General features: G+C 70.2%; 2 protein-coding genes across 2 annotated transcripts; both read left to right on the forward strand.

Moving 5' to 3' along the window:
* Positions 1 to 5,242: 5,242 nt before the first annotated feature.
* On the forward strand, positions 5,243 to 9,942 carry TYMP (thymidine phosphorylase). Its single transcript, XM_054849254.1, has 9 exons — positions 5,243 to 5,438; positions 5,886 to 6,088; positions 6,170 to 6,268; positions 7,651 to 7,780; positions 7,882 to 8,000; positions 8,115 to 8,277; positions 8,721 to 8,951; positions 9,262 to 9,402; positions 9,755 to 9,942. The coding sequence occupies exons 1-9, from the start codon at positions 5,312 to 5,314 to the stop codon at positions 9,940 to 9,942; spliced, it is 1,401 nt and encodes a 466-aa protein (XP_054705229.1). The 5' UTR covers positions 5,243 to 5,311.
* Positions 9,943 to 10,090: 148 nt separating this feature from the next.
* On the forward strand, positions 10,091 to 11,459 carry LOC129215683 (protein SCO2 homolog, mitochondrial). Its single transcript, XM_054849268.1, has 2 exons — positions 10,091 to 10,222; positions 10,669 to 11,459. The coding sequence occupies exon 2, from the start codon at positions 10,676 to 10,678 to the stop codon at positions 11,420 to 11,422; it is 747 nt and encodes a 248-aa protein (XP_054705243.1). The 5' UTR covers positions 10,091 to 10,222; positions 10,669 to 10,675; the 3' UTR covers positions 11,423 to 11,459.
* Positions 11,460 to 11,510: the final 51 nt, after the last annotated feature.

Genomic DNA, 11,510 nt, shown 5'->3' on the forward strand with positions numbered 1-11,510 from the left:
CCCATCCCCATCCCATCCCATCCCCATCCACATCCCCATCCCCATCCCCATCCCATCCCATCCCCATCCCCATCCCCATCCCCATCCCCATCCCCATCCCCATCCCCATCCCATCCCATCCCATCCCCATCCCCATCCCATCCCCATCCCATCCCCATCCCCATCCCCATCCCCATCCCATCCCATCCCCAACCCATCCCCATCCCATCCCCATCCCATCCCATCCCATCCCCATCCCCATCCCATCCCCATCCCATCCCATCCCCATCCCATCCCCATCCCATCCCCATCCCATCCCATCCCATCCCCATCCCCATCCCATCCCCATCCCATCCCATCCCATCCCCATCCCCATCCCCATCCCATCCCATCCCCATCCCCATCCCCATCCCCATCCCCATCCCCATCCCCATCCCCATCCCATCCCCATCCCATCCCCATCCCATCCCCATCCCATCCCATCCCATCCCCATCCCCATCCCATCCCCATCCCATCCCATCCCCATCCCATCCCCATCCCATCCCCATCCCATCCCATCCCATCCCCATCCCCATCCCATCCCCATCCCATCCCATCCCATCCCCATCCCCATCCCCATCCCATCCCCATCCCCATCCCCATCCCCATCCCATCCCCATCCCCATCCCATCCCCATCCCATCCCCATCCCCATCCCATCCCATCCCCATCCCATCCCCATCCCATCCCATCCCATCCCATCCCATCCCCATCCCCATCCCATCCCATCCCATCCCATCCCCATCCCATCCCCATCCCCATCCCATCCCCATCCCCATCCCATCCCCATCCCATCCCCATCCCACCCCATCCCATCCCATCCCATCCCCATCCCATCCCCATCCCATCCCATCCCATCCCCATCCCCATCCCATCCCCATCCTCATCCCATCCCATCCCCATCCCATCCCCATCCCCATCCCCATCCCATCCCCATCCCATCCCATCCCCATCCCATTCCCAATCCCAATCCCATCCCCATCCCATCCCCATCCCCATCCCCATCCCCATCCCATCCCATCCCCATCCCCATCCCCATCCCATCCCCATCCCATCCCATCCCCATCCCATCCCCATCCCATCCCCATCCCATCCCATCCCCATCCCATCCCCATCCCATCCCCATCCCATCCCATCCCCATCCCATCCCATCCCCATCCCCATCCCCATCCCATCCCCATCCCCATCCCATCCCATCCCCATCCCCATCCCATCCCCATCCCCATCCCATCCCATCCCATCCCCATCCCCATCCCCATCCCCATCCCATCCCATCCCCATCCCCATCCCCATCCCATCCCCATCCCCATCCCATCCCCATCCCATCCCATCCCCATCCCATCCCCATCCCATCCCCATCCCATCCCATCCCCATCCCCATCCCATCCCCATCCCCATCCCATCCCATCCCATCCCCATCCCATCCCCATCCCCATCCCATCCCATCCCCATCCCATCCCATCCCCATCCCCATCCCATCCCCATCCCCATCCCATCCCATCCCCATCCCCATCCCCATCCCATCCCCATCCCATCCCCATCCCCATCCCATCCCCATCCCATCCCATCCCCATCCCCATCCCCATCCCCATCCCCATCCCCATCCCATCCCCATCCCATCCCATCCCATCCCCATCCCATCCCCATCCCCATCCCATCCCCATCCCATCTCATCCCCATCCCCATCCCCATCCCATCCCCATCCCATCCCCATCCCATCCCCATCCCCATCCCATCCCCATCCCCATCCCATCCCATCCCCATCCCCATCCCCATCCCATCCCATCCCCATCCCCATCCCATCCCCATCCCATCCCATCCCATCCCATCTCATCCCCATCCCATCCCCATCCCCATCCCCATCCCCATCCCCATCCCATCCCATCCCCATCCCCATCCCATCCCATCCCATCCCCATCCCCATCCCATCCCCATCCCATCCCCATCCCCATCCCATCCCATCCCCATCCCATCCCCATCCCATCCCATCCCCATCCCCATCCCATCCCATCCCCATCCCCATCCCATCCCATCCCCATCCCATCCCCATCCCATCCCCATCCCCATCCCATCCCATCCCCATCCCATCCCATCCCATCCCCATCCCCATCCCCATCCCATCCCATCCCCATCCCCATCCCATCCCATCCCCATCCCATCCCCATCCCCATCCCCATCCCCATCCCATCCCCATCCCATCCCCATCCCCATCCCATCCCCATCCCATCCCATCCCCATCCCCATCCCATCCCCATCCCATCCCCATCCCCATCCCATCCCATCCCATCCCCATCCCCATCCCATCCCATCCCCATCCCCATCCCATCCCCATCCCCATCCCATCCCCATCCCCATCCCATCCCCATCCCCATCCCCATCCCATCCCATCCCCATCCCCATCCCCATCCCATCCCATCCCATCCCCATCCCCATCCCATCCCCATCCCCATCCCCATCCCATCCCATCCCATCCCATCCCCATCCCCATCCCATCCCCATCCCCATCCCCATCTCATCCCCATCCCATCCCCACCCCATCCCATCCCATCCCATCCCCATCCCCATCCCATCCCCATCCCATCCCCATCCCATCCCATCCCATCCCCATCCCATCCCATCCCCATCCCCATCCCCATCCCCATCCCCATCCCATCCCCATCCCATCCCCATCCCATCCCATCCCCATCCCCATCCCATCCCATCCCCATCCCATCCCCATCCCCATCCCCATCCCCATCCCCATCCCATCCCATCCCCATCCCATCCCCATCCCCATCCCATCCCCATCCCATCCCATCCCCATCCCCATCCCATCCCCATCCCATCCCCATCCCATCCCATCCCCATCCCCATCCCATCCCATCCCCATCCCATCCCCATCCCCATCCCCATCCCCATCCCCATCCCCATCCCCATCCCATCCCATCCCCATCCCATCCCCATCCCATCCCCATCCCCATCCCATCCCCATCCCCATCCCCATCCCATCCCCATCCCATCCCCATCCCCATCCCCATCCCATCCCCATCCCCATCCCCATCCCCATCCCCATCCCATCCCCATCCCATCCCCATCCCCATCCCCATCCCCATCCCATCCCCATCCCATCCCATCCCATCCCATCCCATCCCCATCCCATCCCATCCCATCCCATCCCATCCCCATCCCATCCCCATCCCATCCCCATCCCCATCCCCATCCCCATCCCATCCCCATCCCATCCCATCCCCATCCCCATCCCCATCCCCATCCCATCCCCATCCCATCCCATCCCCATCCCATCCCATCCCCATCCCATCCCCATCCCATCCCATCCCATCCCCATCCCCATCCCATCCCATCCCCATCCCCATCCCCATCCCATCCCATCCCATCCCCATCCCCATCCCCATCCCCATCCCATCCCATCCCCATCCCCACCCCATCCCCACCCCATCCCATCCCATCCCCATCCCATCCCATCCCATCCCCATCCCATCCCCATCCCATCCCATCCCCATCCCCATCCCCATCCCCATCCCCATCCCATCCCCATCCCCATCCCCATCCCATCCCCATCCCATCCCATCCCCATCCCCATCCCCATCCCCATCCCCATCCCATCCCATCCCCATCCCATCCCCACCCCATCCCCACCCCATCCCATCCCATCCCATCCCCATCCCATCCCCATCCCCATCCCCATCCCATCCCCATCCCATCCCCATCCCATCCCATCCCCATCCCCATCCCATCCCCATCCCATCCCATCCCATCCCATCCCATCCCCATCCCATCCCATCCCATCCCCATCCCATCCCCATCCCATCCCCATCCCCATCCCATCCCCATCCCATCCCATCCCATCCCCATCCCATCCCATCCCATCCCATCCCATCCCCATCCCATCCCCATCCCATCCCCATCCCATCCCCATCCCCATCCCCATCCCATCCCATCCCCATCCCATCCCCATCCCATCCCCATCCCCATCCCCATCCCATCCCATCCCCATCCCATCCCATCCCATCCCATCCCATCCCATCCCCACAGCCGGGGTTGCCACAGCCCCATCCCACTGGCCGAGGGGCTCCCGCCCGGCCCCGCTCTGGGAGCAGCCGCAGGGACCCGGGGGCGGGGCTGGGGCAAAAGGGGCACAGGGGACCCGGGCCCTTCTCTGCCCTTGGGGCCACCGAGTCCCCTGAGCCCCCCCAGCTCAGGACCCCTCCTCCCTCATCCCTCCTTTTGCTGCTGCTGTCCTCACAAAACCCCATCCCGTCCCTGTCCCACCCCTGTCCCGTCCCTGTCCCCCCCTCATCCCATCCCCGCCTGTCCAGCTGTGACCCCTGAACAGTGGGGGGTCTGCCACGGGTGCTCCCAGTCCCGGTCCCCGTCCCACTCCCCGTCCCGGTCCCCGTCGCAGCCGGGCAGAGGACGGCAGTGAGTCTCGGCCGGGGCAGGGCTGGTGCCACCGGCTCCCCGTGCCGCTGGGTGCTGTGCCGCTGGGTGCTGGTGCTCTGCCCGCCGTGCCGCAGCCCCACGGCGGTGCCAGGACTGCCACTCGCATCTCCTGTGGTGCCCCCCCCGCTGTGCCCGTCCCATTGCCACCCAGGCCCGGCTCTGGCCACGGGTCCCCATGCCGGGCGTGCCCACGGCTCCCTCGTGGCACCAGACCCCCTCGGCAGGTGCCCACCCCGGGGCTGTGTCAGCCCAGTGGGTGGGGGGGGCACACGAGGTCACCCAGACCCCACGCGGGACCTTGGGGTGTGGGGCGGCGCTGGGGGCACCGGCCAGGGAGGGGACACGTCAGCAAAGTGTCATGGGACACGCCCCATGCTCAGGGTGCCGTGGGTGCTGCATGTGCCATGGGTGCCACGTGTGCCATGGGTGCTGTGTGTGCCATGGGTGCCGTGGGTGCCATGGGTGCCATGGGTGCTGTGGGTGCTGTGGGTGCCATGGGTGCCGTGGGTGCCGTGGGTGCCGTGGGTGCTGTGGGTGCCATGGGTGCCGTGGGTGCCGTGGGTGCCGTGGGTGCCGTGGGTGCTGCGGGTGGGGATGCTGAGAGCTGTGCAGGTGCGAGCAGTGGTGGCCGTGCAGAGCCCTCGGGGCTGTCCCGGGGTGACCGGGGGTGCCAGGGGCACCCAGCCCTGCCACCCACCCACTCCGGCCTCTCCGTACCCGGCCTGACCCTCGCTCGCTGCCCCGGGGACAGAGTCCAGCGCCGGAGACGCCGCCTCGCCGCGGGCACGGGGCCAGGCTGGGCAGGAGCGGTGCCGGCTCCGCGGGACCGGGGTGCAGGCGCGGGGGCTCGGGGATGGCCGCCCAGGCCTCCCTCCCGGCCCTCATCCGCAAGAAGCGGGATGGCGAGCGGCTGGAGGAGGAGGAGATCCGGAGCTTCGTGCGCGGCGTGACGGAGGGCACCGCGCAGCAGGGCCAGATCGGTGGGCGCATGGAGCGGCAGGGGAGCCAGCCCGGGGACGCGCCGAGGGGACGGGGATGGGGACGCGGCGGGGGCAGGAGGGGGCTTGTGGCGGCGGGATGGGGGGGACGCGGCCGGGGGCATGGCGGGGTCATGGCACAGGGACGTGGGGGGCACGCGGCGGGGCACGGCCGGGACCGGGGGGGGGACATCGCCGGGGACCCGGCACGGGGACAGGGCAAAGGCCGGCGCGGCGGGACGCACCGGGGGAGGTGGCCGGGGCAGGGCGGGGGTGGGACGGCAAGGCTGCGGTGGGGGGTCACGGCCAGGGGGTGCGGCTGGGGACCAACGGGGGGACGGGAGAGGGACCCTCGGGCGGGACGGGGACGGCAGGGACGGAGGCTGCTGGGCGCCGGGGTCCCCGGGCGGGGAGAGGGGGATCGCCCCGGCCCACCCCGCGCCCCCCCAGGCGCCATGCTGATGGCCATCCGGCTGCGGGGCATGGACGCGGCCGAGACGCTGGCGCTGACGCGGGCCATGGCGGCCTCGGGGCGGGCGCTGGCCTGGCCCCCCGCCTGGCGGGGGCTGCTGGTGGACAAGCACTCCACGGGCGGCGTGGGCGACAAGGTCAGCCTGGCCCTGGCCCCCGCCCTGGCCGCCTGCGGCTGCAAGGTGAGCGGGGCGGGGGGGGGGGGTCGGGCAGGGCCGGCGGGTCCCCAGGCCCCCCCGCGCCCACCCGCCCCGTGCCCGCAGGTGCCCATGATCAGCGGCCGGGGCCTGGCCCACACCGGGGGCACGCTGGACAAGCTGGAGGCCATCCCCGGCTTCCGCGTCACCCAGAGCCCCGAGCAGGTGAGGGACGGGGACGCGGCCCCCCCACACCATCACCGGGGGGCTGGGGGCTCCGATGGGACACGGGTGGGACATGGGACGTGGGTGGGATGTGGGATACGGATGGGATATGGGATGCGGGTGGGATACGAGATGTGGGTGGGATGTGGATGGGATACAGATAGGATATGGGATGTGGGTGGGATACAGATGGGATACAGGATGCAGATGGGATACGGGATGCGGGTGGGATATGGGATGTGGGTGGGATACAGGATGTGGGTGGGATACAGATGGGATACGGGATGCAGATGGGATACGGGATGTGGGTGGGATACGGGATGCAGATGGGATACGGGATGCAGATGGGATACGGGATGCGGGTGGGATACAGGATGCAGATGGGATACGGGATGCGGGTGGGATACAGGATGCAGGTGGGATACGGGATGAGGGTGGGATACAGGATGCAGATGGGATACGGGATGCGGGTGGGATACGGGATGAGGGTGGGATACGGGATGAGGGTGGGATACAGGATGCAGATGGGATACGGGATGCAGATGGGATACGGGATGCGGGTGGGATACAGGATGCAGGTGGGATATGGGATGAGGGTGGGATACAGGATGCAGATGGGATACGGGATGCGGGTGGGATACGGGATGTGGGTGGGATACGGGATGCAGATGGGATACGGGATGCAGGTGGGATACGGGATGCGGGTGGGATACGGGATGAGGGTGGGATACGGGATGCGGGTGGGATACAGGATGCAGATGGGATACAGAATGCAGATGGGATACGGGATGAGGGTGGGATACAGAATGCAGATGGGATACAGGATGCAGGTGGGATACGGGATGCAGATGGGATACGGGATGCGGGTGGGATACAGGATGTGGGTGGGATACGGGATGCAGATGGGATACGGGATGCAGGTGGGATACGGGATGAGGGTGGGATACGGGATGAGGGTGGGATACGGGATGCAGATGGGATACGGGATGCGGGTGGGATACGGGATGAGGGTGGGATACGGGATGCGGGTGGGATACGGGATGCAGATGGGATATGGGATGCAGGTGGGATACAGAATGCAGATGGGATACGGGATGCAGATGGGATACGGGATGCGGGTGGGATATGGGATGCAGGTGGGATACAGGATGCAGATGGGATACGGGATGCGGGTGGGATACGGGATGCAGATGGGATACGGGATGCAGATGGGATACAGGATGCAGGTGGGATATGGGATGCGGGTGGGATACAGGATGCAGATGGGATACAGGATGCAGGTGGGATACAGAATGCAGATGGGATACGGGATGCGGGTGGGATACGGGATGCAGATGGGATACGGGATGCGGGTGGGAGGCAGCTCACCGGTGGCCCCGCAGATGCAGAGCATCCTGGAGCGGGTGGGCTGCTGCATTGTGGGGCAGAGCGAGGAGCTGGCGCCGGCTGACCGGGTGCTGTACGGCCTGCGGGACGTCACCGCCACCGTCGACAGCCTGCCCCTCATCACAGGTAGAGGGGCCGGGGGCAGCACCCCAGCTCGGCGCACGGCCGGGGAGGGGGCTGCGGGGGGGGTGAGGGCAGCGGCCCCAGCGAGGCTCCCCCGGCCCCAGCCTCCATCCTGAGCAAGAAGGCGGCGGAGCAGCTCTGGGCGCTGGTGCTGGACGTCAAGTTCGGGAGCGCGGCCCTGTACCCCACGCAGGAGAGCGCGCGGGAGCTGGCCCAGAGCCTGGTGAGCCCCCGGCCCCCGCCACCCCCTCTGCCCCGGGACAGCTGGGGCCACCTCCCGCCCTGCCTGCCCTGCCTGCCCTGCCTGCCCTGCCTGCCCTGCCGTGTCCCCGCGCAGGTGGCGGTGGGCGAGCGGCTGGGCATCCGCACGGCGGCCGTGCTGAGCCGCATGGACGAGCCGCTGGGCCGCTGCGTGGGCAACTCGCTGGAGGTGCTGGAGGCCCTGGAGTGCCTGGGGGGGGGCGGCCCCCCCGACCTGCGGGAGCTGGTCACCACCCTGGGTCAGTCACGGGCTCGGGGATGGGGGGGGGGGCACGGCCCGGGGGGCACACACGCACACACGCACGCGCACACGTACACGCACCAGTCCCTTACCCAGCCCTGCACACCCCCCTCCAGCCCCGGGGTCCCCCTCACCCCCGGCCCTGCACCCCTCCATGGCCTCAGGGTCTGTCCCTGCCCCCCCCAGCCCTGTCCCTGTGCCGCTGCCCCGTGTGTCCCCCCCCCCGCACTGGGGGTCCTGTCCTGCCCCCCCTGTCCCTTCCCCCACCCAGCACTCCCTGCCCTTGTCCCCCCACGACACCCCAACCCTTGCCCCCCCCAAGCCCCCAGCCCCCCGCCCGCCCGCCCCACGGGCCATCCCCCAGAGCTTCACCCCCGCTGCCTCGCGCTGGCCGGGCAGGGGTGGGGGTCCCACCCGTGGGTGCCAGCCCGTGTCCCGCAGGTGGGGTGCTGCTGTGGCAGTGCGGGCTGGCTGGGGCGGCCGAGCAGGGCCAGGAGAGGCTGGGGCGGGCGCTGGACGACGGCTCGGCCCTGCGCACCTTCGAGGCCATGCTGGGGGCGCAGGGGGTGCCCCCCGACACCGCCCACCGCCTCTGCGCCGGGACCCCCGCCCAACGCCGCCAGGTCCTGGGGCAGGCGAGGGTCTGCGAGGAGCTGCCCGCGCCGAGCGCAGGTGAGCGGGAGGGGGCGGCCCTGCCCTCCCCACCCCCCCCACCCCGTACCCCGGGGCACTGAGGGCCCCCCCCGAGCCCCGTGCCCCCTGCCCTTCCCCAGGGCTGCCCCATCCCCCCCCCCCGGCCCCATCGCCCTCCGGGATGCTCAGGACTCCCCTGGCTCATTCCCCCACCCAGGGTCCCTGCCCGCACCCCCAACCTGCACCCCTGCCTGCGCCCCCCACCTCCCCCTGCCCCGTTTGCACTCCCTGGCACCAACCCCCGGGGTCCCTGCCCGCGCCCCCTGCCCGTGCCCCCCGTGCCCCCCAGGCTGGGTGCAGCAGGTGCAGGCGCTGCCGCTGGCCCGTGTCCTGCACGAGCTGGGGGCCGGCCGGGCGCGGGCCGGGGACCCCGTGAACCCCCACGTGGGCGCCGAGCTGCTGGTGGCCGTGGGGCAGCACCTGCGGGAAGGTAACGGGGGGGGGTGACGGGGGCTGGGGGGGTTGGCGGGGCCCCTGGGAGGGGGGGCTGACCAGAGGGGGGCAGGGAGCGGGGGCCTGGGGGGGGTGACCAGGGCAGGGGGGGCTGGCGGGGCCCCTGGGGGGGCTGACCGGGGGGGGGCATGTGATGGGGGGGGGGGGGGCAGGTGGCGGGGGCTGCCCGGGGCAGGGGGGGCTGGCGGGACCCTTGGCGGGGGGGGGGGGGTGGAGCTGACCGGGGGGGGGCGCTGACGGGGGGGGGGCTGACCGGGGGGGGGGGGCTGACCGGGGGGTGTACTGGCGGGCCCCCCGCGATCCCCTGCCCACGGCCGCCCTGCCCGCAGGCGAACCCTGGCTGCGGGTGCACCACGACGGGGGCCTGGGCGCGGGGGGGCGCCGGGCCCTGCAGACCGCGCTGCGCCTCGCCACGGGCCCCCCCCGCGCCCCCCCGCCCCGCCTGGCCGAGGCCATCCTGCCCCCCGGGGCCCCCGCACTGGCGGGGTTCGCCCCCGGCCGCGGGGACGGGCAATAAAGCCGCGGTCTGCCCGCTCCTGCCCGCTCCTGCCTGTTCCTGCCCGCTCCTGCCGGGGTCACGGCCGGGTCACGGCCAGGGTCAGGGTCCTGCCGGGCACAGCGGCGCCCCCTGGCGGAGTCACACGGGAACGCGCAAGCGCAAAGCCGTCCCCGCCGGGGAGCGCTCGGTGCGCATGCGCCCTCCCCGTCCCGCCTCCGAGACTTCCGCTTCCGGGTGTACCGGCACGGCGCGCACCGGGCGGCGCGGGCGGAACGGGGCTCGGGGTCAGAGGGCAAAGGTCAGCGCGGGGCAGAGGGCACCGGCGGGGCTTGCGCGTGGGAGGGGCGGGGTCAAAGGGCAGCGGGTGGGAGAGAGCGGCCGGGCCGGAGCCCAAGGGCGCCTGCGGGGGCGGGGTCAAAGGGCTGGGGGGCGGGGCTGGGGTCAGGGGTCAGCAGGAGGGGTGAAAGGGCACTGGGTAGGGCAGGGGTCAGATTGGGGGTCAAAGGGCAGCAGAACAGACATGGGGAGAGGTCAAAGGGTGTGTGGGGGTCAAAGGGCATGTGTGGGGCATGGCTGAGGGGGTCAGAGGGCACTGGGGGCTGAGGCGAGGGGTCGGGGGGTCAGAGGGCATCGGGGGGTCAGAGGGCATCGGGGGCTGAGGTGAGGGGTCAGGGGGGTCAGGGGGCATCATGGGGGTCAGAGGGCATGGGGGGGTCAGTCTCCCCACCCTCCCCCTCCCCACAGCCCCGCCATGTTCCGGGCGCTGCTGCCCGTGCGCTGCCTGCTGCCCCCCCGCCGCCCGCCCGCCGCCGCCCCCCCGCGCCGAGGCCTGCGGGGCCGGGACCCCACGAGGGACGGGGGGCTGCCGCTGGGCCGGCGCGTGGCGGCGGTGGCGGCGGCGGGCGCGGCGGCGGGGGCGGGCTGGCTGTACCTGCGGCAGGAGAAGGAGCGGCGGCGGCGGGCGCGGCGGCGGGAGGAGCTGCGGGCGCTGGCGCTGGGCCAGGGCGACTTCGCGCTGCTGGACCAGGAGGGGCGGCCGCGGCGCAAGGCCGATTTCCTCGGGCGGTGGGTGCTGCTCTACTTCGGCTTCACCCACTGCCCCGACGTCTGCCCCGAGGAGCTGGAGAAGCTGTGCCGGGCCGTGGCGCTGCTGGAGCGGGAGCCGGGCCTGCCGCCCGTCCAGCCCCTCTTCATCACCGTCGACCCCGAGCGCGACGACGTGGCGGCCGTGGGGCGCTACGTCCGCGATTTCCACCCCCGGCTGCTGGGGCTGACCGGCAGCCCCGAGGAGGTGCGGGCGGCCGGCAGGGCCTATCGCGTCTACGCCAGCGCCGGCCCCAAGGACGAGGACGGCGACTACGTGGTGGATCACACCGTCCTCATCTACCTGCTGGGCCCCGACGGGCTCTTCCTCGACTACTACGGGCGCAGCAAGACGGATGCCCAGATCGCCCAGAGCGTCCGCCGGCACATGGAGACCTACGAGCCCGTGCAATAAACACCCCTGCGCCCCCCCCCCCCCCAACGCCTCCTGCTGCTCCGGGGACCCCCGCCAGCCCCCCCCCCCCTTTCCCTGCGCGCCCCCC

The sequence above is a fragment of the Grus americana genome, chromosome 1, assembly GCF_028858705.1.
Source record: "Grus americana isolate bGruAme1 chromosome 1, bGruAme1.mat, whole genome shotgun sequence".
Classification (NCBI taxonomy): domain Eukaryota; kingdom Metazoa; phylum Chordata; class Aves; order Gruiformes; family Gruidae; genus Grus; species Grus americana.